Source organism: Rhinolophus sinicus, chromosome 14 (assembly GCF_057876585.1).
Source record: "Rhinolophus sinicus isolate RSI-liver-muscle chromosome 14, RSI-T2T, whole genome shotgun sequence".
Taxonomy (NCBI): Eukaryota; Metazoa; Chordata; class Mammalia; order Chiroptera; family Rhinolophidae; genus Rhinolophus; species Rhinolophus sinicus.
Genome location: NC_142514.1, coordinates 67,233,061 through 67,260,373, shown reverse-complemented (window position 1 = coordinate 67,260,373; position 27,313 = coordinate 67,233,061). Strand labels below are relative to the sequence as shown.

General features: G+C 39.0%; 1 protein-coding gene across 1 annotated transcript; it reads left to right on the top strand.

The window, feature by feature from the left end:
* The first annotated feature begins 14,342 nt into the window (after positions 1-14,342).
* On the top strand, positions 14,343-26,802 carry LOC148755712 (guanylate-binding protein 1-like). Its single transcript, XM_088791292.1, has 11 exons — positions 14,343-14,480; positions 16,985-17,193; positions 18,071-18,198; positions 19,098-19,207; positions 19,478-19,674; positions 20,357-20,599; positions 21,438-21,718; positions 22,515-22,727; positions 23,532-23,634; positions 23,875-24,068; positions 25,154-26,802. Exons 2-11 carry the CDS (start codon positions 17,004-17,006, stop codon positions 25,268-25,270), a joined length of 1,776 nt encoding a protein of 591 aa, XP_088647418.1. The 5' UTR covers positions 14,343-14,480; positions 16,985-17,003; the 3' UTR covers positions 25,271-26,802.
* The last annotated feature ends 511 nt before the right edge of the window (positions 26,803-27,313 follow it).

Genomic DNA, 27,313 nt, shown 5'->3' with positions numbered 1-27,313 from the left:
GGAAGTAAAAGATAAAATAATCGAATGGGACTATATGAAACTTAAAAGCTTCTGCACAGCAAAAGAAACCATCGACAAAATAAAGAGGCAACCAACTGAATGGGAGAAGATTTTTGCAAACAGTGCTTCCGATAAGGGGCTAATATCCAAAATGTACAAGGAATTCATGCAACTCAACAACCAAAAAACAAACAACCCAATTGAAAAATGGGCAGAGGACCTGAAGAGACATTTCTCCAAAGAGGACATACAAATGGCAAATAGACATATGAAAAAATGCTCAACATCACTAATCATCAGAGAAATGCAAATCAAAACCACAATGAGATATCACCTCACCCCAGTCAGAATGGCTATCATCAACAAGACAAATAGTAACAAGTGTTGGAGAGGCTGTGGAGAAAAAGGAACCCTCATACACTGTTGGTGGGAATGCAGACTGGTACAGCCATTATGGAAGGCAGTGTGGAGTTTCCTCAAAAAATTACGAATAGAATTACCATATGACCCAGCAATCCCTCTCCTGGATATCTACTCAAAAAATCTGAAAACATTTATCCATAAAGACACGTGCGCTCCAATGTTCATTGCAGCTTTGTTTACAGTGGCCAAGACATGAAAACAACCAAAATGTCCTTCGATAGATGAACAGATAAAGAAGTTGTGGTGTATATACACAATGGAATACTCTTCGGCGGTAAGAAAAGATGATATAGGAACATTTGTGACAACATGGATGGATCTTGAGAGTATGATGCTAAGCGAAATAAGTCAGACAGAAAAAGCAGAGAACAATGTGATTTCACTGATATGTGGTATATAAACCAAAAATAACAAAAGAACAAGACAAACAAATGAGAAACAGAAACTCTTAGAAACAGACAATAGTTTAGTGGTTACCAGAGGGTAAGGGGGGTTGGGGGGTGGGAGATGAGGGTAAGGGGGATCAAATATATGGTGATGGAAGGAGAACTGACTCTGGGTGGTGAACACATAATGGGATTTATAGATGATGTAATACAGAATTGTACACCTGAAATCTACATAATTTTACTAACAATTGTCACCCCAATAAATTTAAAAAAAAAGAAGATTGTTTATTTTCTGTACAATAGTGTAACAGAGAAAGCATCTTCCTCATTTTCATTCCTTTTTTTCCAAATTATTCTGTGCACATGCATTTGATAACCAGATTTTCAATTATGACAGGCTAGGTATGGAGAAAAAAACCTTCCTCCTAGAAAACACCTACACATACAATTTCCAAAAGAAATATTACTAACATTTTGAAATGTATAGCTAAGTTCACAGTATCATAAGTTCCCAGGAATCAAACATAAAAAACTTGAAGGAAATCATGGTAGTAAGTAGAATCTGAAGCTGTGACCTCCCTGAGGGCATGTGCCAATCTTGGTGTCAGTATCTTTGACTCTTTATGGCCAAAAGAAGATTAGAGGATGCAGTCTTCGAACTGACATAGGTAGATTTTTCTAATCAGAAACTTAGAATAAATTAGAGAATGTTAAGAACTTCCAGAAAAGGATAGACTAATAAATATCTGTCTACAGCAGAAGAAAAATTGAGTTTGGACTACCTTAGTATTTAAAAATAAAACCTTTCCTTCTCCTGGGTTTTGGATTTAATCTACATTATAAATGTGGTTTAGGAAACTACTTAAATTGGGCTGGAGTTGGTGGAGCGCCGGAGCACCTAGCAGCAGCAAGTGCTTTTTGTAAGGCTGTCTTCAACTTGGATTCAGAGAATTGCCACAGATACAGCCAGAGAAACATGGAGCCAAAGTGCAAGCTCAAAAAAGGGTCCAATCCCTCACAAGCAAGAGACATTGAAAGCAACAAACAGCAGAAAGACCCACAAGGAGTCTATACATTGTAGGTTTGAACTCACGTTATAAAATGAAATGTTTACACTGTTTAAAAATACAAGAGAGACTAGAAAAATTAGCAAGAAACAATACGCCATAAAATACTGTCAGGCAGATTTTGAAAAAAACAAAAAGTAAAAAAGTTTATCTTGACTGGATAATATAGTTAACCTTGACATTTAAATGAGAAAATAAGATAATTCTGGAAAAAGCAATTGTGAAGATAGTTATAAATAAATTACAAATATAGTATAGAGAAACAAAGATCTGGTAATATGAAAGGCATAAAGATTGACTCAGAAGATCTAATTTGCCTTCCAATGAAAAAGAAGCACAGTATTCAAAGAAATAATAAGTGGAATTTTCCAGAATTGACAAATGACATGAATATTCAGCTTAAAAAGTTACTGTGAATCCTAAGCAAAACGAATGAAAAGGAATTCCTACTTAGATATATCATAGTATAACAAGGACACGGATATGATATCAAAGCGGCCAAAGACAAATGATACGTTCCTTAAGAAGGAGTGAATCATACGTCAATGAGTTTTTCAACAATATGAGATCAGAATATCTATAGAGTGTTTGGAAAAAATAACTGCCAACCTGGGTTTTATTCCAAACTAAACAATTTTGGAGCTGTCCGGATAAAATAAAGACATTTTCAGACATGCAAAAACAGAGGCAGTTATTTCAAAAAGAAATTCTCAGTAAAGGTGCTTTCAAAAGGCAACATTCAAGATCAAGTAGATGATTCTGGAAGGAAGGATTGGGGTGCATGTAAGTAACCGAGGACAAAGATAAGACCAAACATATGGGTACATGTAAACATATATAATAGGACTTCAAGTGCTTTTTTTTGCCATTTCCTGGAGTTTTAACAGAGGAAGGCTCTAAAAAGTGTAAACCATAGTGGAAATGCCACTATACTTAATCTTCTGAGATTGTGAAACTTCTCTGTGAGTGTTCCTTAAGACTCTCAAACTCTATCAAATCTCAACTCTTGTGTATATCAAAACAGGTGAAGAGACTAATCAGAGGAGATTAGTAGTGGAAAATTCCACTGGAGAGAGTTATTGGTGTGTTGCTATCCCTGTTCCATTTTTCCTCATACCTTCCCCGTACCACTATGAGGGATATTGCTTGCCCTCCCCTTCTGTAAGTCAAGTATAGTTAGAACTTCATAGATCTTCTTAATAGCTAACATGCACTCCCTGGAGTTTGGGGATACTAAGATTTGTGCCTGAGTCATGTGTAAAAACATCTAAAAGTCAGAGGCTGGTTGAAGTGGTTTGTGGCAACAGAGGGAAGGGAGAGGATTGGAGCTGGGAGCAGTCTGCCTTTCCAGGTGAGGGAGGTAGAATTAAGTTGGATCCTTAAGCCATATATAAAAATTGACTCAAAATATATTAAAAATCTAAACATAAGACCAAAAACTATATAACTTCTAGAAGAAAACATAAAGGAAAGCTTCATGACATTGGATTTGGCAATGATATCTTTAATATGAGACCAAAGCACTGGAAACAAAAGCAAAAATAGACAAATGGGAAATCCATGATGGCAGAGTAAAGAAGCACTGTGCCTGCTTCCTTCCATGGACACATTAAAATTACAACTAAATTATACAATGATCAACCTGGAGAACCATCTGAATTCTGGCTGAACAGAAGTTTTATAACTAAGGATATAAAGAAGGAGCCATGTCGAGACTGTAGGAGGAGCAGAGACTCAGAACTGGCTAACCCCTAACCTCCATGTGGTGGTTGAGAAACGGAAGGGATATCTCAGCCACGGAGTTTCCTCCCAGAGGAGCAAAGGACCCCAGCCCCACACTGGACTCCACAGCCCAGACTACTGTTGCTGGGAAGATGAACCCCCACAACATCTGGCTGTGAAAAACAGTGAGAATTCCAACCGTCCAGGAGGGATGGGAAACCCAGGCATCCTCTTAAAGGGCCCAAGCACAGACTCACTCCCAGGCACTCACACTGGGCTCCAGCAGAGCGACTAGACACTCAGGGGGTGTTGGAGACATACGGGAAGCAGACTGAGTTGTGTAGTTTCAGGGCAAAGGCAGGAGGACGTGGCCATTTTCCCTGTGATGGTTCCTGCTCCTGTGCAGAAGGCAGGCAGGTGCCACCTTTGCTGTATTCAGCCCACCCCCTGATTTGGCTGTTTTGCTTACAGCCAAATCTAAATCTGACTGGTCTGGGGAGCTCCAAAGCTCTACCCTACTGGCTCACTGGGACCCCACCCAACCCACTGTCCCCAACACCAGAAGCATTTTCTCCAAGAGCAGCCAGCTCAGACTAATTGCACTCTTTCTTGGAAAACTATCAGAGCACGACAAACCTCAAGTGTCGGCAGCTGGCCTCAGTGTTCTCTGAGACTTCTGCTGAGTAGCTTCAGGCTCAGTACTGGACCGAACCAGAATTTACATTAACCTGGTGACCACAACTCTTCCCATTCTAGAGACTCCCTGAGACCCTGCCTCACCCAACTTGCATACAGCACAAGGGTTTATCAGTGGCTGAACTATAAGGGAGCTGCCAGGTGACAGTAGGCCTTGGGGTATCCTGGCATTTTGCAGAGCTACCCCTAGCCTGGTACTGGTGTCAGACATCCTTGGTTCACGGTGTGGCCTCTCCCATGTGCATCCAGGGTTAGCAGAGGCAGCAAACAATTACGGATCAATTTGTAGCTCTTACCAGCTAATCCCTGACTAGTCACAGGCAGTGGGTGACCTGGGCCTGCACCAGAGCCCCTCACAAGATGCCCCAGGACCGACATACTTGGAGGTTGGCTTCAGATAAGAGCCGAGCACCAATTAATTAGTCCCACAAGCAGCACACACAAAGGGCAGTCTTAAGAGGCACCAGAGTCCGCTGGGGCACATCCCACTCAGTGAGGTAAGCCTCCTGCACAGCAGCCTGTAAGCTGTGGACATGGCGAAACCCCACAGCCAATCAGCCCAAGGGTCAATCCCACCCACTGACATGCCAACAGCAACCAAGGCTCAACTATAACATCAGGGCACACACAACCCACACAAGGAACACTCCTGGAGCACCCAGTACAGGTGACCAGGGAGACTGTGCCACTGGGCCCCACAGGGCACCTACTACATGAGGCCATCTGGCCAAGACTGAGGGACATGGCACATCAACCTAATTCATAGAAACAAATAGAGAAGCAGCCAAAAGGAGGAAACAAAGAAATACATCCCAAATGAAAGAATAGGAGAAAAGTCCAGAAAAAGAACTAAACTAAATGGAGGAAAGCAACCTACCAGAGACAGAGTTTAAAACAATGGTTAAAGGGATGCCCAAGGAACTTAATGAGAACTTCTACAAAGAGATAACAAGCATAAAAAATTGACATAGAAGCCATACAAAAGAACCAGTCAGAAGTGAAGAATATAATAACTGAAATGAAGAATGCACTAGAAGGAATCACCAGCAGACTAAATAAAGCAAAGGACCGAATCAGCAATTTGAAAGACAAGGTAGCAGAAAACACCCAATCAGAATAGCAAAAAGGAAAAAAAAATCCAAAAAAATTAGGATAGTTTAAGAGGCCTCTGTGACAACATCAAACATAACAACAGTCAAAGGGTTCCAGAGGAGAAGAGAGAAAGCAAGGGATTGAGAACCTATTTGAAGAAATAATGACTGAAAACTTCCCTAACCTGGCAAAGGAAACATACATACAGGTCCAGGAAGTGCAGAGAGTCCCAAACAAAATGAACTCAAACAGGCCCACACAAATACACATCATAATTAAAATGGCAAAGGTTAAAGACAGACAGAATCTTAAAAGCCACAAGAGAAAGGTAAGTAGTAACTTATAAGGGAGCTCCCATAAGATTGTCAGCTGATTTCTCAACAGAAATTTTGTGAGCCAGAGGGATTGGCACAAAATTTCAACCTCATGAAAAAGTAAGGACCTACAACCAAGATTACTCTACCCAATAAGGTTATCATTAGAATTGAGGGACAGAGGAAGACCTTCCCAGATAAGAAAAAGTTAAAGGAGTTCCATCACGAAACCAATATTATAAAGAATGTAGAGGGACTTCTTTAAGATGGGGAAAAAAAAAAAAAGATCAAAATTATGAATAATAAAATGACAATAGCTACATATCTATCAACAAGTACTTTCAATGTAAATGGATTAAATGCTCCAATCAAAAGACATAGGAGAGCTGAATAGATCAGAAAACAAGATGCTTACATATGCTGCCTACAAGAGACTCATTTCAGATTGAAAGACATACACAGATGGAAAGTAAAGGGGTGAAAAATATGTTTCATGAAAATGGAAATGAAAACAAACAAAGAACAACAACAAAAAAACAACAACACTGCTGTAGCAATACTTATACCAGACAAAATAAACTTGAAAACAAAGGCTCTAACAAGAAGCAGAAAGGACCCAGTAATCCCACTTCAGAGTGTTTATCTGAAGAAACCCAAATGTTCCTTCAAGGGGTCATGTGCCTCCATATGTTAATTGCAGCATTGTTTACAATAGACAAGATGTGGAGGTAGCCTGGGTGTCTGTCGATGGAAGAATGGATAAAGAGGAGGTGGTACATATGTACAATGGAATATTGCTCAGCCATGGAAAGGAATGTGTTCTTGCCATGTGTGGGTGGCATGGATGGACATGGAGGGAATTGTGCTGAGTAGAGTATCAGACAGAGAAAGACAAATGCAAGGAGATTTTGCTCATATGTGGAATCTAAAGAACAAAATAAACAAACAAAACAGAAACAAACTCATAGATCCAGACAACATTTTGATGGTTGCCAGATGGGAGGAGGGGGTTGAGGATGAGTGCAAAAGAGGAAGGGCTTAAGAAGTACAACTTGACTGTTACAAAGTAGTCATAGGAATGTAGGGTACAGCATAAGGAATATAGTCAATAATATTGTAATAACTATGTATGGTGTCAGATGGGTATGAGATTTCTTAGGGTGATAGGGAGTTTGGGGGGCAGTGTGTTAAAGGTGAAGGGAGTAAGAATTACAAACTGGTAGTGACAAGATAGTCGTGGGGATATAAAGTAAAACATAGAAAATATAGTTAATATGGTAATAAGTATGTATAGTACCAGGTGAATACTAGCTAGACTAGTCAGGGGGATCATTTTTTAAATTATACAATTGACTAACCACTATGCTGTACATCTGAAATTAATATAATATTGAACGTTAAGTGTAATTGAACATTTTAAAAGGGGCAGGGGAAACTGAAGAGGAATAAGAGTTTCAAATCTCCAGGTATAAAACACGTAAGTTATGGGGATGTAACATACAGCATGGGGAACATAGTCAATAATATTGTGATAGCATGATACGGTGTCAGAATGATTGCTGGACTTACCATGGTGATCACTTCTTTAGGTATATAAATGTCGAATAACTATGGTGTACACCTGAAACTAATATAATGTATGTTAGCTATATTTTAATAAAACCTTAAAAAATAAAATAAATTGAAAAATAGACAAATGGGACTACATCAAACTTTAAAACTTCTGTGCATCAAAGGAAACAATCAACACAGTAAAAAAGCACTTATGCAATGAGAGAAAATATTTGAAAATCACATATCTGATAGGGGACAAATATTCAGAATATATAAAGAACTTCTATGATTCAAAACAACAAAAACAAATAACTGTTTAAAAAATGGTCAAAGGAGTTGAATACACATGTATTGAAAGAAGATATACAAATAGCCAACAAGCATATGAAAAGATGCCAATATCACTCATCATTAGAGAAATGCAAGTCAAAACTACAATGAAATATCACTTCACACCTATTAGGATGGTTACTATCCAAAAGGAAAAAAAAAAGGAAAGAAGAAAATAACAAATATTGGTGAGGACATGGAGTAACTGGAACTGTAGTGAAATGTAAGTGGTAGTGGAAAATGATGCAGCTGCTATGGAAAACTGTAAGGATTTTTCCTCAAAAACTTACAAACGGAGTTACCATCCATCACTGCCTGGCCAGGTGAGAGGGGCCGGCTCCCACCCCGGGCTGCGGTTGCTGGCTGCAAGCGAGCGCTGCTGAGGCGGGCTGGGCTGGCGGGCGGTCAGCGCTCTGCTCCACGCGGGAAGGGGCAGGACGACCACTGCAGCACCGCCTCGGCAGTACTGGGCGCCGCTAGCGACCGTGGCCGGCGGCCGGGCCCTTGGGCTCCGTTTCCCAGGCCGGACCTAATCGGTGCCTGGGTGGGGAAACGAGCAGCTGGGTTCCCTGGCCCCGGGCCTCCTCCGGCCAGGACGACAGGGGCAGGGGACAGCCTGTGCCAGTGCTGGGTCACAGCAAGCCCCAGGCGGCCGTGCCCGTGCGACCTCTTGCGCTGCATCAGCGCACAAGGCACGCGGGTGGGGAGTCCCATCTGTGGGGAGCGCCCGCCCCACGGTACCCGCCTGCTGAGGATGCCCAAAGAAGGACATGGCAGCACGCTCTGTGGAAAAGCCGCCGCCACCTAAGGAGAATCCTTGCACGAAAAAGTCTTTTCAGCCCCTGTCCCCTGTCGGATCTGCGCCATCGCCGCCCTCACTGGAATGAGAGAGAGCTCAGTTACCCAAAAATTGTAAAAGCAGGAAAACTCAAGACAAAGAAATCCAACAAGGCTAGTGATTTCAGCGATATGGTGAACTGGCCAATACCACGTGAATTCGTGAACACTGGATAGCAGAGTGTCATCAACCAAGGAAGTAAGAAGCCACGAAATAAAAGAGAAAGAGAAGACAAAGTTGAGAAGTAACAGCGAGAGCAAAGAAAGCTGCGAAGCAAAATTAGATGGTCCTGGTGAAAATGTCAGTGAGGACGAGGCTCAGTCCAGCGATCAACAAAAGCGAGCTAATAAGCGCAAGTGAGTGGGTACCACGCCACTTACATGATGTATAAGAAAGACCTGAGCCCCAGAACAGCTCCAGATGTCAACCTGAAGCAAAGAAATCATCATGCAACAATGGGAGAAATAATGCACGAAGTTGGAGGCGTGAGAGAGAAAAGAGAGATGATCAAGACCAAGTTTCCAGTGTGAGAAGCCAGGGTGGTAATATCCGAGGTTCCTTTAGAGGCCAATGAAGAGACGGAGGTCTAGGAAGAGCACAAAGCAGAAGAAATCCTCTGTGTATGACATTTTTTGTTTTGTTAAATTGGATAAACTTTGGAAAAAGTTATTTTTTCCCCGCTACCTCATATAATGCTTTAATTTATTTGCCTGATAATAAAGGTGGGTTTATATTTGTTATCCCTTGATAAAACGAAAAATGGAGTTACCATATGGTCCATAAATTCTACTACTGGGTGTATGTCCAAAAGAACTAAAAGGAGGATCTCAAACACATATTTGCACACCCGTGTTCACTGCAGCATTATTCAGTCAAGAGGTAGAAGCAAGCCATGTCGACAGATGAACAAATAAAGAGGATGAGGTAAATACATACAATGGAACGTTACTCAGCCTTAAACAAAGGAAATCTTGTCACATGCCACAACATGAATTAACCATGAAGACATTATTTTAAGTGAAATAATCCAGTATTTGATGATGCCACTTACATGAAGTATCTACGATAGTGAAACTCAAAAAAACAAATTCAATAATGGTTGCCAAGAGTGGGGTAGAAAGATAATGAGGAGTTAGTTGTTCAGTGGACACAGAGTTTCCGATTTGCAAGAAAAAAAAGCTCTAGAGATCTGTTGCACAACAACGTGAATATACTTAACATTTCAGTACATGTAATCTGTACACCAAAATAGTTAAGATGGTAAATTTGATGTTACTTTTTTAAAAACTACAATTACACAGAAAAGAAAGAAAAATAATAATGCTATTAGTATACTTAATAAATAAAATTCTAAAAAGGCGTTTTAAATAAGTAGAGCACTAATCCATACTCAAAAATGAAAGCAATTAGCTGAAAATACACCTATAAGTCAGTTTATATTTGTCTATTATATCCACTATAATCCCAATTCTGCAAGATCTTCACACAGTGATCCTAATTTTCACTGAGAAGAAGTGGTTGGTAAGAGTAGGCAAAACAATGCACTGGAAAAGAATTTGCTATATTATTCAAACAAATTATAAATACTAGTCATATAAAGGGGTGGTACGGAGTTTATTAGGATAGACAACAGAACAGAATAGGTGGTTGAAAAATTTACATATGAAAAAGAACAACTGTCAGGCCATTTAAAAAAAAAAAAAATCCAATGTATTTCCTATCACTGACATCAAAATAAATTCCTCATGGGTAAAATTTCAAATGTCCCAATATGAGATCTTGAGACTAGCTACCTCAGTAATCAGTGCTCCTCCCTCACTTTCTTGTGCATTCCTTTGCTTTTATTATTTCAGTGCAAGTCAGTCTCACCCACTAGATTAAGCCATGTAGGGCAGTGACTATGTCTAAGTAATCTTCACACACTCCCTCAGCACGTTAGCACAGTGCTGTGCGCACAGGACATATGCTCTCTATGCAAACTCATACACATTGCACATTGTGTTTCTAACTTGCTGGTCTTCCCTCCATTGTAAATGCCACTCAGTGACCCCAGTTAAATGAATTCCTGCTGGGGAGAACCGCAGAGCATGCTGCATGGAGTTCTTCATGTGAAAAGCAGCTTAATATAAAAACATTCCACCCTTGGAATTCAGAATCTGGACAACAGTTGAAACCGCTCAGCACATATACATATATGAATTTTTAATGTAATAATACTAACATGCAAATTAATTTAATCTGTGACATTCTTCTAGCATAAGTATTCTAGAGACTTCAATTCCAAGTATGTTGAAAAGTGAGGAACTATAGCTTCCTCATACTTGGCATTTAAAACAAAAAGTCCCTAGAAAATTGTCCAAACAGCCGGAAACAAAATGCACAAAAACTATACAAAATCATTGTATAAACAGGAAGGAGCTGTTTTTTTTTCTTTTTTCTTTTTTAACATCAGGTTTATTTCTGAGAAACTAAGAGCTTGTTCTTGCTTTCACTTTCAACTGATATGTGTTTGATAAAAATGCTTTCAAGTTGTCCTTAACTGACTCAAGATATTCCCTACTCGAGAGAAAAAGAAGAGCCAGAAACTTAATTTATAAAAGGACCAATCAGGCTGTCATAGTTGGGAAAGACCTGCAGCATGAGAGTGTTTCAGTCTACTTTTGTAAACACAGAGCCATGGAAGAGCCTAACTTAACCTGCCTTTTTTAACACACTGACACATCATCTGAGGAAATTCCAAATCAACCAACTATCAGGGCTTTGTGGCCCAATGAACTGCTATTAGAAAACCATTAAACATCTTTAAGCTGCGTTTACTGGTGTGTAAAATACAAATAACACCTACATTGTAAGCATGTGCTGAAGAATAAATTAAATGTAATGAATAACACCTGTCAGGAATTTAGAACCCCAGGGGAGCTTACATTTCTTACAAGTTTGGTGATTGTGTCACCAGGGACCTGAGCACACATGGTTTAGACCCACACACTACACAGCAGAAGGCAATGGTAAACCACTGCTGCATTTTCTTTTCCGGTTCTTCTCTCTCTCTCTCTCTCTCTCTCTCTCTCTCTCTCTCTCTCTCTCTCTCTCTCTCTCTCTCTCTCTCATTTTACTGAACTGAATAAAATAAAGCGAATGCTTTTATCGAAGTATCCAACAAGAAACTGATCACACACCAACACAAGACATGCTGATAACTATCAGTGACTGGCACAGAAAAACAGGAAGTAAAGCAGAATCAAATGTTGGGAAATTTGGATGAGGGGTCAGAAACGAAACAAAAGATCAGCTCATGAATTTCTGTAAAACAACTTGCCCATCACAGACACATACTTCAGACAACCAAACAGACAACTGTATATATACGTGGACATCACCAAATGGTCAATCTAGAAATCAGATAGACTACGTATGTAATTGAACGCAGGAGGCGGAGAAGCTGTATTCTCTCCCAGTTAATTTTTTAGGACATACACTCTGGATTATTAAGAAGTAAAGAAGCATTGTCTCTGTAACTAACTCTCAGATAGTTCAGACAAAGTAACATGTGTTGTGTGGGGCGTTCTGCGGGGTCTCTGCTCCCGCTCCCCATGTAAGAACGCAGGACATGGTGAGGCCAAAAAGGAACACCCACAGAGCCATAGATAGGGAAGTCATACCACTATAGTCTCACTGGTGGCTGGATTCACACGACATGCAACCTGCTGTCCGCTTTTCTGCCTGCCAACCGACCCCTTGCTACTGCAATCTGTGCTTGCCAGCCACCATCTTTTTGCTAGCCCCCATTTTCTGTTAGCGTAGCCACAGCAGTTATATTACTGGCCAATGGCTCACTGGTTGTAGCTGACGGCCAACTAACCATAGCTGATGGCCATCTGATCACAGTTGATGGCCATTTACTACCCAAACCAGAACCTTTCCATGTGAGGCCAAGAGCCTGGAAACTGCACTCCTGGCTCTGTCCCCACAACATGGTAAAATATCACTTGGGCAATTGGGGTAAATTTCCTCTACTATTTTTGGCCAAGTTTGTGTGGAGTTGGTATAATTTCTTCTTTACATGTTTGATAGAAATCACCAGTGAAGCAATTTGGGCCTGACCTTTTCTTGGTGGTATTTTTTTTAGTAATCAATATCTTTACTCATTACAAGTCTATTCAGATGAGCTGTTTTTTCTTGAGACAGTTTCAGTAGTTTGTGTCTTTCTAGGAATTTTAAAAATTAATTTGTTGGCATATAGTTGTTCATAATATTGCTTTATAATCCTTTTTTATTTCTGTAATGTCAATAGTAATGTCCCTTAATTTCTTTCCTGATTTTAGTAATTTGAGTCTTCTATCTTTTTGTTGTTGTTGTTTATTTGTTTGTTTGTTTTGTGTTGTTGTTTTTTGTGGCCAAAGAAAAGTAGGAACTTTCTTATCTAAAAGTTTGTTGACTTTATTCGTCTTTTCAAAGAACCAGCTTTGGCTTTCATTGATTTTTTTTCTATTTTTTAGTTCATGAATTTCATGACATTCATTTACAAATATCTTTTAGCATTTTTCCCCTTCTGCTTGCTTTGGATTTAGTTTGCTCTTCTTTACCAGTATCCTACGGTGAAAGGATATTAATTGGAGATCAGTTGTTTTCTTATGGTTGCTATCGGGCTAACCATATACATAAGTGTATACATATATGTATGTGTGTATATATATATATATATAACACATATACATATATGTATATATATATTCTCAGAATATATCTCAAATTTATGCTAAATTCATCCTAGTGAGATGCAGAACTGTTATCCTATAACTATATTCCCTCTTTCCCCTTTTGTGCTATTATTCTTAAATATATATTACACATTATATCTATATATGTTACAACCCCAACAATGTATTATGATAATTATTAATTTATAGAATTTTATGTCTTAAAGAAGCTGAAGAAGAAAGAATAAATTCATAGGGCTTGTTATATTAACTTCCTTACTTACAATTTCTGGTTCTCATTATTTATTCCTATGGGTTCAACTTAACATCTGGTGTCATATCTTTATTCCAACAAGCTTTGTGTCCATCTACCTCCTTTGTGCTGTTATTGTTAAATATGTTACATTTATATATGTTATAGGCCTGGCAATATACATTATTGTATACATATTATTGTATACAATTGCTTTTTAAATCAGTTAAAAAAGAAGAAATATGCATTTATACCATCCTTTATTATTACATTATTCCCTTGCCGGTGGTCTTTGTTTTTCTTGGTGGATTTGTATTACCATTTGGAGTCACCAGCTTCCTTCCTGAAAACCTCCTTTTCGTATTTCATGTAAAGTCAATCTGCTAGCAATAAAGTTTCTGCAAGTCCTTAGGCTTGAACTTGCCCCACACTCTGATTCAAATAGTTATTTCTTTTGCAGAGAGCTTCAGAGCTCTCCGTGTTTATGAATTGCGTCTCTCTCAGAACAAAAGTCTCTGAGCCACTGCTCTGTCCCACTGGGCAGGGGTGGTAGTCACTGGTCTTTCCCACTTGCATCTCCCAGCTTGGAAACTACCCCGTACAAGTGGGTCAGAGTGAGGGTGATCAGGCCAGAGTGAGGGTAATCTCAGCCTACCATGTCTGAGCTAGAGCCTTCACTCTGCACACTAACCAGGAATTTAGTCTCTCCCACTCAGTGTTGGAAAGGATGAGAAACACAGTGGCCTGCCCTTCCCCAGACCTTATTTCTCCCTGTAACAGGAGGGCGGAGGGAGCTACACCTTGTTGGCCATACCCACCAGGAGCAGGGCTTTTGTCACACTGAAAAGTTGAGAAATCCTGTCAAATCCATGTACCCTCCTATTTGCACAACTTCTGGAAATTCCTCGTATAGTTGTTGAGTCAACGGCTTTGTATGCAGTGCTTTCAGTTTCACATTACTCTAAATACTTTTAAGAAGGGAAGTTAAAGGAAGTCTGAAAACCCTGTGACATTAGATGGGTGAAATAAAAGTTCTATCATCCGGTGAGAGACACACACGTAACAGAAACCACTCCAACCTAAACTGAGGAGGAAAAACAAGGTAAGAACTCAATATATTTTCTCATTGAAGCAGCTTTTTCTCCAGCTCTAAAGGACATGTAATCTAAGAAATGGAGCCCAGGATAAAGTTGGGGCAGGAGTGGGAAGGGATTTATAAGGGCCAGTTAGTTTTCTAAATAACAATCAGAATGAAGATAGGTTGCTGCTGAGCCCAATGTGAAACAAAATGTCAGATGAAATCCTGCTGTTACCAGGTGGCAGGCAGCATATCCTTAAATGTCCCTACTGTACTTGTGTGCAATTAGGCACCAGCAGACATGAGGCTAACCTAAGAGTTAGAAATGCATTAGGATTGTTGCATTTCAACAATTTGCTGACATTGTCTGTGTTCGCTGGGAGCACAGTGAAATTACAATTGTCTTTGGTGGAACTTGCTCCAGACTGATCTGACTGCAGTTAAGAAACTAAAAGGGCTACAGATATGTTATTTTTCAGGAGAAGGAAAGAATAGTAAGATGTGGTGTAAACAACCATCTGACACTGTTAAAGACAAAGAAATGCAAAACTGAAACCCACAGTGAAAGATGAAGATTCATGAAAACATTATACTTTTTAATAATACACATGAACTTTGTTTCAAAGTGGATTTCTTTCTTTAGAAATAGCCCTGGTTCTGGTTGCCAGATGGGATGGGGGTTGGGGGCTGGGTGAAAAAAAGTGAAGGGATTAAGAAGTGCAAATTGGTAGTTACCAAATAGTCATGAAGATGTAAAGTACAGCATAGGGTATATAGTCAAAATATTGTAATAATTATGTAGAGTGCCAGGCTGGTACTAGACTTATCGGGTGGATCACTGTATAAATTATATAAATATCTGACCACGGTGCTGTACACCTGAAAGTACTGTAATATTGAATGTCAACTGTAATTAACAATTTAAAAATTAAAAAAAAAGAAATAGCCCCGGTTTACTAAATTCAATTTGTTAGCCCCGTTCTTACCCCCTTACAAGTAGAATCTGACCCCACTACTTTAATAAAGAGCTTCCTCTTAAAAGATTCTACTGTGATGCAACACTAAAGCTAACATTTTTGTTTGCCTTGACCTCTCTGCTCTCAGGCAGGTTTGTTCTTCCCTCTGGAAACTCTACCCCTCAATTCCTTGGCTTCCCATGAGCTTCATTCATCACCTACTTGTCTGACAGCTTTCTTCTCTCCTTTCAGCTCCTCCACTCCTTTCCCTCCCCACCCTTCTCCCCTTTTCACTTCCCCTCCTCTCCTCTTCTTCCTTCTCATCCTCCTCTACCAAATGGAAAAACAGAACAAAACAGAAAACCTAGAGGCGTATGGCTAGAAATACATGTTCCTTAAACAACCTCCTGATTTGCCTTTTAGTCCGTATGTCATCGTCTTTTGTTCCCTTACACATACACATACACATATATATACGCAAACATGATTTTTAGCAACACTCATTATTTGTAATTGTGCAGTCATACCCCCACTTAGTTGGAGGCTAATTTATTGTGAAGCTAAAGAAATTTAAGTATCAGGGCCCCTTCCTTAAACAAGCGTGTACCAAGGCTTTGGAAGGGTCCCTAGCCATGTGTTTCACATGGTCAAATATTTTTATAAATTTGCAAAAGCAAGTTATGTTGTTGGTTCTACTTCTGAATGGCAGTGTAAAGAGTTCTGTGGAGTTCATTCCAGCACAATAAATGTAACTAGTGGGAAAAAACAGACACACACATTTTAAATCTTTACTTCCCAACCAGCTTGGAAGTCGTGGGAAACTGTCAAAAGGGCATACATTTTAAATCTCTGGAAATTGTCAAAGGGGCATACAAATGATGAAACACTTATTCATAAAAGTCTTTATTCATAGTAAGAATTAATGAATAAAAAAGTATTGAATTTCTTATCTATAACCAGGATGTAAAATACTCTCTGAACCCTATTCTATTTTCCATTTAATATCTAGTGTAAAATTTTTAATGAAAGTCCAAAAAGATAATTATCCATGATAAATTAAATGAAAGATTTTGTTCATGAAAAGGGTCACATGTTGATAAGTCACTGTCATACAAATTATTTTAAATATTTTTTTCCATTACTGTGGATATACAATATTATATCAGTTTTAAGTTGTATAACATAGTGATTAGACATTTCTATAACTTGCAAAGTGATCCTGATACATCTAGTACCCATCTGACACTATACATCATTATTACAATATCATTCACTATATTCCCTGTGCTGTACTTTACATCCCCATCACTATTTTGTAATTACCAATTTGTACTTTTTTTTTTCAATTACACTTCACATTCCAATATTTTTTTCAGTGGGCTACTTTGATTATACTTCTGCAACTTTCTAAAAGATACAGATATTCCCCTCATTTATCACACTGTTGACACAAAACTTTTGGCCATGTTGAAGAATTTTATGACTCTGCCAACTGAATGCAAAATAACCTGGTGGAAGTTCTTGATCTACTTACACTGGAAATTCTAATTAATCCCATCTCCTCCCTTGCAGAAAAGGTCACACCCTGGACATGGCCTCCCAGATCCACATGCCAGGCCCGATATGCCTCATTGAAAACACTAACGGGAAACTGGTGATTAATCCAGAAGCTCTGAAGATCCTGTCTGCCATTACAGAGCCTCTTGTCGTGGTGGCTATTGTGGGTCTCTACCGCACAGGAAAATCCTACCTGATGAACAAGCTGGCTGGGAAGAAAAAGGGTGAGTGGCACCAGCAAAGCTCTGCCGAGTCCCTTGTGTCCACCCACCCTCCCAACTTTGAGTATGGTTTTGCAGAGAAAAAGTTAGAGATGGAAAGGAATATTGTAAGCTAACTTTCAATACACAGTTATGCTCTCATCTTCACTATGATCTGAAAGAGTCAACTCAATCTCTATTCCCACGTTGTCTTAGTTTCCCCTTTTAAAAGCATAAATTGTTCCTTTCCCAGCATTCTATGTTTATTTTTTTTTAAGAAATCACCATACTTCTGCATTGTAAGGCTTCTTTATATATTCTGGATATCAATCCCTTATTAGATTCATGACTACCAAATATTTTCTCCCATTTCAAGGGTTACCTATTAAACTCTGTTGATAGTGTCCTTCCATGCACGAAAGTTTAATTTTAATTAAGTCCAACTTATCTATTTTTTCTTTTGTTGTTTATACTTTTGGTGTCATATTCAAGAAATTATTGTCAAATACAATATCGTGAAGTTTCCCCTATGGTTTCTTCTGGGAGTTTTATAGTTTCTGCTGTTACATGTAGGTCTTTGATCTATTTTGGCTATTTTTTGTAGAAGGAAAGTTTTTGTCTTTCATCGTTTAGTGTTTTTTTTGGCTGAAGGTTTTTCACGTATGGCCTTTATTGTGTTGAGTTAGTTTCCTTCTATTTCTAGTTTTTGATTGTTTTCCATGAAAAGGTATTTTCATGTATTGGATATTCTAATTTCTCTGTTTCTCTGATTGTAAGTAAGATGAATACTTGTTGTGGTTTTGGTTCTCTCTCTTACCGTTGATTATGTTAACTTTTATCTCAATTCCAGACCCATCGGCCATTAAAACTCCACTCCCTTTTATCTCCACTCCCCATGCAGGCTTCTCTTTGGGCTCCACAGTGCAGTCTCACACCAAGGGCATCTGGATGTGGTGTGTGCCTCATCCTGAGAAGCCAAACCACACCCTAGTTCTGCTTGACACTGAGGGTCTGGGGGATGTAGAGAAGGTAAGTATTGAGGATTCAAATTTGGGACAAGGCCCTCATCTCTGAATATTCTCTACACTATTTAATTTTTCTTCAAGTAAAAGCTGGCACTTAATCATAATATGTTTTTTCACTTCTGTGTATATGCCATGAGACCAAGATTAGTAATCAGGGGTTAGGAAAATATTCATAAAGCAGAATCCTAGAAGAACATAATGGTCAGTAAATAGTATTTTACTTATTAACAACAGGTCATATAACCTAAGTTAACCTAACCAGTTAACCCAGATGCATAAAGGTAGTAAAATAAAATCAATTCCATGAGTCTTAACCCCCAGAGAACTTTAGTTAAGGATTTAGGTTCTGAAGTCCCATACTGTTGTGTTTACATTTAAACTCTGTCACTAACACAGAGGCCTGAGAGAATTATTTGACCTCTTTTAACCTCAGCTTCCTGATCTGTAAAACAGATGTAAACAATCTATATTTGCCTCATAGTATTGTTTTGAATGTTCATAAGTAATGGAAAGCCTTAGGGGTATAATAATTGCTCAATAAAATAGCTACAATTACACTCAATTTTGTGTAAAAACATAAAGAAATTTTTAAATTAAAATGATATTTAAGGCCTTAGAACGCCCACCAATCTTGACTACTTGTCTTGCAATTATCTGCCAATGATCATAAGAGGACTCAGTAAGAATTAGTGTAAACCAAAAATACCAATCAGAAGGTGATTCAAAATCCAAGTCCTACTAGCATTCATTATTGTTTCAAATGGTTTCCTCTTATAGGTCATTAATCTAAAAACAAAGCAAAAGAAAACAATGCTCTAAATTGGCATCCTTTTGCTACTGATGATCTGGAAAGTGCCATGAGAATGAAACATAATCTTGGCCCAAATGTGTTCTCACTTCTAGGGTGACAACCAGAATGACTCCTGGATCTTTGCCCTGGCAATTCTCCTGAGCAGCACCTTTGTCTACAACAGCATGGGGACCATCAACCAGCAGGCCATGGACCAACTGCAGTATCCTTTCTGTGGTCCAGAACAACATCAAAGTCAGGACGGGGACTTGTATTCACAAACCAGCTGCCTGAATGTGAATCCTGTTGAATGAAGCACAAAAATAGTAAACATTAAAAATAACCAAGGGCAGGGGAAAGCTCCTATGCACCTATTACAAAATTGACACTTGGGTTAGGAACAAAGGCAAAGAGAAGATTTTGAATATGTGGGACTAATATGGGATTTGGGTTACTGTTCTTTTACACCACTTTTCCTTAGTTTGCTACTCAGCTATGTGACAGAGCTGACAGATCGAATCAGGGCAAATTCCTCACCTGATGCAAGTGAGGTTGAGGACTCTGCTGCATTCGTGAGCTTCTTTCCAGACTTTGTGTGGACGCTGAGGGATTTCTCCCTAGACTTGGAAGCAGATGGACAACCCATCTCAGCAGACCAGTACCTAGAGATTTCACTCAAACTTAAGCAAGGTAGAGGGGACTTAGAATTGATTACTGAGAATGACAAAACACTAGAAAATATCATTTTTAATTTTTCTATTTAGTTTTCTTTTATTTACAGTTTTCTGTTTCTTTTCAGCTGGCTATTACTAAAAATTAATGCTTGCTTAATATCAGAATTAATAGATTCAATTTTAAATTATCTTCTCCCCTGTTCTATGAACAAGTTTCTTTTTTCTTTCACCTTCTGTGTGCTATGATCAGATTGATTTTATCTCCCTGTTTAGGGCTTGTAATGGCTGTAATTAGCCAAAGAATATGGAGAAGGACAGAAAACAGATTAAAGCATAAAGAGTGCACTAGTCAGTGGTTGGAAAACTATGGCCCGCAGGTAAATGATGGCCAATCCAGCCTGCCAGCTGTCTTGTAAATAAGGTCTTATTGGACGAATGCTACGCGCATTCATTCATATTAGGTTGGTGGAAAAGTCTTTGCGGTTTTTGCAATTATTTTTAGCCTTTTAAACTGCAGTTACATTTGCACCAACCTAATAGATTGTCCAAGGCTGTTTTCGTGCTACAGTAACAGAATTGAATACTTGGACAAGAAACCACTAGCCTGCAAAACCTAGTATATTTCCTGTTTTGCCTTTTACAGAAAAAGTTTCCAAGCCCACTATATTAAGCAAATTCCTTTTTTTGGCTTCTTCCAGGTACCAGTCAGAAAGATAAAAATTTTAATCTGCCCCGACTCTGTATACGGAAGTTCTTCCCAAAGAAGAAATGCTTTATCTTCGATCGTCCCACTCACCGGAAGAAGCTAGGCCAGCTTGAGACACTGCATGATGATGAACTGGACTCCGAATTCGTGCAACAGGTTGCCGACTTCTGTTCCTACATCTTCAACAATTCCAAAACTAAAACTCTTTCAGGAGGCATCCAAGTCAACGGGCCTCGTGAGTCCTCTTCCCTGTCTTTAATTAAGCTCACTGTTAAGATTAAAGAAAGGTGGAAAACATCCACCTAGTTTCAGCTTTGGAACATGCAAATCTAGGTGGCACCAACATTTCTAATAGATTTTATTAGTCAGATTTCTTGGGTGAGAAAAGGTAGGAAAGGCCAAAGAAAAAAGCTCTATTGCTTAAAATTGCCCTACTGAACTTGACCTGCACTGTCCAATAAGGTAGTTATTGGACAAGTGTGGCTATCTAAATTTAAATGTAGAGTGATTAAAATGAAAGAATATTTAAAATTCTGATGACACAGCTATATTTCCAGGGCTCATACCTACATGTGGCTAGTGGCTACCATACTGCACAGCACATAGAGAACACTTCCATCATCACAGAAAGTTCTCTCAGACGGTGCTCTGCTAGAATCAAAATAATGGAGGACTCCTTTTTATGTATTCCACAGATACTGATCAAATGCTTACTATGGGCTAGAACTGATGATAAAGACATAAATGACCGAGGTACAGTTCCTCCCCTAATGGTGCTTGGGTGTAAAATACATGCATTCAATAAACACAAGCCTATGGTATCTAGAACAGAGGTTCTCAGCCTATGATATGTACTCATATTACCCAAGGAAATTGCCAAAGAGGAGGGTCTAATTCAGTTGACCTGGGGCAGAGGCTGTGAGTCTGCATTTCTAGCAAGCTTCCAGGTGATGCTGAGCACACAGATGCCGTGAGGCAAATGAGTGGTAATCGACATTATCAGAATTACATAGAATGGAATGTTGACTCCTCCCACCTACAACAAAAATTATCATTTGTTCTCTGTTTTTTAGGACTGGAGAGCCTGGTGCTGACCTATGTCAATGCCATCAGCTGTGGAGATCTGCCCTGCATGGAGAATGCAGTCCTGGCCTTGGCCCAGATCGAGAACTCGGCCGCAGTGAAAAAGGCCATTGCTCACTATGACCAGCAGATGGGGCAGAAGCTGCAGCTGCCCACTGACACCCTCCAGGAGCTTCTGGACCTGCACAGGGCTAGTGAGAAAGGGGCCATCGAAATCTTCCTCAAGAATTCCTTCAAAGACGTAGACCATTTATTTCAAAAGGAATTAGCGGTAATTTTTTTTTTCTCACGTTCATATGGATTGGGGTCTTAGAAAGCAAAGTACTACTAGAAAATTAAATGGGTATTTATTATGAGAGAAGAAATTCTTACTGGAACTTTAGAATGGTGAAAACCACTCTTTGTTACTATCATAATAAGAAGAACCAATTTTATTATGATCACCTCAAAGTTTTGAAACATTTTATTTTTCATGAATAAACTAATAATCGTGTCTATAATTTAATTAAATGCATATAAGTAACAACCAGAGCTTCTAATCATATTACGTGCTTGCTGTTATCAGACTGATTTAATATTTTAGCCAAGAGCAAAGAAATATGTAGTCTTAGTTATCTTGAGCAGGCTTATATTGAGCCACATTTATTCCATATGCAAGCATTGGTCTAATTTGAAAAACAGAAGTTTATTTCTAAAGGTGTGTTTAGAGATCTAGAGACTTTGGTGCTGACCTATGTCAATGCCATCAGCAGTGGGGATCTGTCCTGCATGGAGAATGCAGTCCTGGCCTGGGCCCAGGTTGAGAACTCGGCATCAATGCAAAAGGGCATTGCCCACTCTGACCAGAAGATGGGTAGCATAAATGCCAGCATAAAGCTAGCAATCTCTCCTCTGAAATTCGCCTCCAAGGAGAAAGTCAGGATCAGGAGGAAGGATATTGTCCTGCTGATGTGCCTGTAAGTTTTTCTAGGTGTCATAGACTTTATTTTTTGAGAAGCCTTTCCAAAAAATTCTGAGGTCCAGCTAACATCTCTCTATTCTTTTTACTTTCTATTTTCACATTAAAGGGTGAGCTAGAAAAAAAGCGAGATGACTTTTGTAAACAGAATATGAAAGCATCATCAGATCGTTGCTCAGCTCTACTTGAGGATATCTTCACTCCTCTGGAGGAAAGTTTAAAGCAGGGGATTTATTCTAAACCAGGAGGGTATCGTCTTTTCATCCAGCAGACACAAGAGCTGAAGAATAAGTACCTTCAGGAACCCAGGAAGGGAGTACAGGTAACCAAGATTCATCTGTTGATTGTGGGAGGCTGTTGACATTCCTCCTTGAAATACCAATGTGACCAAGTGCAATTGGACACAGATATGCACACAGACGTACAATTACAGGACTGACAGCATTAGCGTTTTCATTTAATAAACATGTACAAAGAGCCTATTATACCAGATATGTACAGCCTATGTGCTCATCCAAGAGAGTGCAATCAATGAACAGTTGGATTATAAAGGGGATTATCAGATTTAATCACTAGGTTGTTATTGTAATCCACTATTAAGCTGGATCTTTATGTTGCAAGGGACAGAAACATAATGATGGTCGCTTAAACAAAAATGGTAATTCATCATTTTCGGCTTCAAACTTGCTATAAGGATAGCTGGATCCAAGACTTGAGAGAATGCCATCACCTGCCTTTCTGTCTGTTTCTCCCCTCAACCCCACACTTCCCTCCCTCCTCTTCTTCCTCCACCTCTTTGCCTCCTTTTCTCCACGATGGCCTCATTCTCCAGCAAGCTCACCCCGTATGGGACCATAACACCAACAAGCCCCAAAATTAGAGCCCCCAGGCTAAAAGCACAGAGACTATCCATCTAGATCTATATCAATCTCTTATAAAGAATTCTGCTTTGTGAGGTGCCATGCTTGGCCAGTCTGGAGCATGTGCCCACCCCATGACAGGGGATTTTGGCCACCAGACACACCAGGGCCAAGAGGGACAATTCTTACAGGAAAAGATGGTGGGCAAACAGGAATAGTGCTTACAGCCATTTCCTATTACTAATTGCATTTTCTCCGGGTCCTAGGCTGAAGAAATTCTTCAGGCATACTTGAAGTCCAAGGAGTCTATATGTGATGCAATTCTGCAGACAGACCAGACTCTCACAGAAAAAGAAAAGGAGATTGAAGGTGAGAAGCAAGTCAAGAGACTAGATAGCCTCAAAAACTCTTAAAAGTTTAAATAAACTGGCTGGGTGAATCTGGGATGTTAAACTAGAGCAAGATGACCAAAGATGCCTCTTACCAGCTGAAGTCAGTTCTGAGGAGGGCATATGCAGTCGGCAGCAATAATGGCAGGTAAGCATACCAAGAAGAAAGAAGCAACGTGGTCACCACCATAAATTTTTCTTCTTCTTTGCTTCCTGACAGTGCAACGTGTGAAGGCTGAATCTGCAGAGGCTGCAGCAAAAATGTTGGAGGAAATGCAAGCAAAGAATCAGCAAATGATGGAACAGAAAGAAAAGAGTCATCAGGAACATGTGAAACAATTGACTGAGAAGATGGAGAGGGAGAGGGCCCAGTTAATGGCAGAACAACAGAGGACTCTAGATCTTAAACTTCAGGTATTTAATTGCATCACCTTGAGGTTTCTTTCTGTTTTCTCCACTTTCCCTGATCTCTTAGGTGGCAATAACATGAAACCCAGAAGGAACTTGCTTACCCACTTACCTTTTCAATCCCTGTCTGCCCCTGACTTGGCCCCTGCCTATGTCTGGTTATTCAAATATTTTATTTGTATTTCTATCACATCCAGTCTTTTATCAGTATATCTTTCAATCAATGGTAGCTATTATCTGCTAGGTGTTATAAAAAATGTCTTATCTGTATCTCTTGCTTGGTATTATATGAAGCAAGAACTGGCATGTCCCTATTAGTTAAGAGAAGAAACAGAGTTTCAGAAAAGATTAAATAACTTTTACAGCTTGATAAAATATTTGGGCTGTCTTCACCACTTAGAGGGATCCACAGTGGTTGCTCTTTCTGTCTATGACTTTAGCTCTAAGAGAACCTTTATGAGCAGAAAGACTCCCTAACTCTCAGCCTGCTATTTTGCCTGTTTTCTGTGCCCTACTCCCAGTTTGTGTTGAGTTGGGAATTATGTGCAGAAATTCAATATGGACGGTCTGGGGCCCTGATTTCTTTACCTATAGTCTTCTACGCCTGTCAACAAACTGTGGAGTCTTAAGTCAAATTCCCTGCTCTAAGATTCAGACACTTCATTTGATTTTGAGAATTCTTTATTCCTGTGTTGTTTTACACACATAAAAGAGAGCGAGAGAGAGTGTGCGTGTGTGCGTGTGTGTGTAAAAGTCTATGATGCGCAGATAAGATTTCAAGACAAACAAATGATTAAGATTGCCCACAAAGGCTGCGTAGAATTAATGGGAGAAGAGATCATGACTTGTAATTTAGGTCCATCACTATATCAGGAGGTACAAGCCCCCAAATCTTTCTTAGCTAAAGGAGACTCAGGAAAAATAATCACAGAGCTCGGATGCCCAAGAGAAAATATAATGAAAATTAGTGATAGAGCACATTTCAAGAAGAAATTAAATACTAAAAAAAATCTATGTGGAAACTAGATAGAGGTTAAAGATTTACTTACTGCTTGCTGTAATTTATTTACTCTCCATTTGTCCCTTTTTAGGAACAGGCGCTATTACTAAAAGAAGGATTCAAAAATGAGAGCAGACAACTTCAGAATGAGATACAGAATCTCAAGAACAACATGCAAAGACCCAGGAAGCTATGCACTATAAGCTAAAGAGTTAAAGAATAGAGCTTTCCTGGTCACTTTTTAATCCAAGCCATAACTCAAACAGAATTTGGAAAATAGCCACTACACTTGATAATAATTAGGTCTTGCATTTTTATAACATCAAAAATTTGCAAATACATGCAGTACTGTAATTGAAATTATGTCCATCTTCCTAACAATATTGTCAACGGTGTAACAAGAATGCCTTTCACCTCTGTTACCCACACAGGAGGTATCACGAGTTGGTACCACTCAGGAGAAGCTTATTCTCCCAGTTGACCACCAGCAGACAAATGGATACTGAGCAAAGCCTTAGGTAAAAGACTTGAGACATAGCTGGGCATCAGTCTGGCCCAGTGTACAACAGGCTCCAATGTCAGGGACAACCATCCTATCTTCTTAGTGAAGACATGTACAGTTTTCTCTTGTATCAAGACCCCACAGTCTGTGATCAATGACGTGATTCCTAGGCCCTGAGAATAGACGATGCTCACTGATGAAGTCCAAGCTAAAGCCAACCACCTTACATAGCAATCTAACACCGCTACAGAATTTCCAAAGGAGGATGGAAGAAATCATTAGCATGAGTAAAAGTTGGTTCATAAATAAATGGGCTAAAGAAGGAAACTTTCTCTTCTTCCTTGATTCACCCAGATTATAAATTTAACAGGACAATTTAGAACTTTAGCTAACTGTCACTGGATTAAACATAGTAACACGATGACAAATTCTTATTGTGTATTTGTAGCAATATGTAGTTTGCAAAGATAATGTGTTAGACAATGAAGCTAACTTAGTCATCAGATTGTTTGTAATCCTAAAGTTTAGGATATTTTCCCCCAATTCTTAACATTCATACTTGAAAGCCTGCTGATTTTCCCAAAGAGAGCATGGATTGTTTTTAACATTTTTTAAGCAATAAAATAATGCCCTTGGTATTACTTAGTTTGTGTAGAGTTTATCCCAACTCTCAAAACTCCTAGGCAACTGGATGATGTTTCTTAAAGTGATTAAGAATTATTTTCAAACTCGAAATAAAATATACTTCACTAGGCTTTTTATTTCTGATATGTTTGTTTGTTATTCAGTTTCTCTCCAAAATATAAAGTTTTAGTCTTCATAGCAATGCTTAGCTAACTTCTATAAAAAAACAAACAAACAAACAAAAAACCCCAGATAGTAACTATTCATGGCTTTGTGGGCCACACAGTCTCTCTCTCAGCTATTCAGTTCTGCCATGTAGTGCAAAAGCAGTCATAGACAATACATAAATAAATGGCCATGGCTGTGTTCCAACAAAACTTTATTTTCAAAGATAGGTGGTATCCACAGGCCATAGTTTGCTGGCTCTTGCTTTATAAAAACAGTGGTCTAAGTTCTGTGTATCTGCCTTATGTTCCTTAAGTAATATATGGATTAGACTGTATATGTTAGGATATTAAAAATGTTTTGCAGTGTTTCAAAATATTACATGATGAGAGAAAGGAGGGAAGCGGCTAATGCCATTAAATCTGTTTTAATAAACCTGCATTTTCTAATTGTGTCCCATTAATTCCATTGAGCCCCCTTCCTGCCGTCAGATGAGGAATGCCTCCTTCCACAGTTGAGCACATGCTGCTAAGCAATATTTCTTCACTTGAACTGTAACTTCACAGGTGACCAAGTCAGACACACAGCGTATTACATGGAGTATTTATGTAGATAAGCTTTGTATTCTCCTTTCCAATTGCAACAAAGGAGTTAAAAATACATTTTTTTGTTTGTTTTACTTTACTAACAATTGTCACCCCAATAAACTTTAATTAAAAAAACACACATTTTCATTAGTTGAAGAAACTTCATGGTAGAAAAGAATAACCTTCAAAACCAAATACTGATTTCTTTATTAACCATTTGAAAATAAGAACATTGACGTGACAACATGGAAGGTATTATGCTAAGTGAAATAGGTCAAATAGAGAAAGAAAAAATACCATATGAACAAAATAAACAAATAAATGAAACAAAACAGACTCATAGATACAGGGAACAAATTTATGGTTGCCAGAT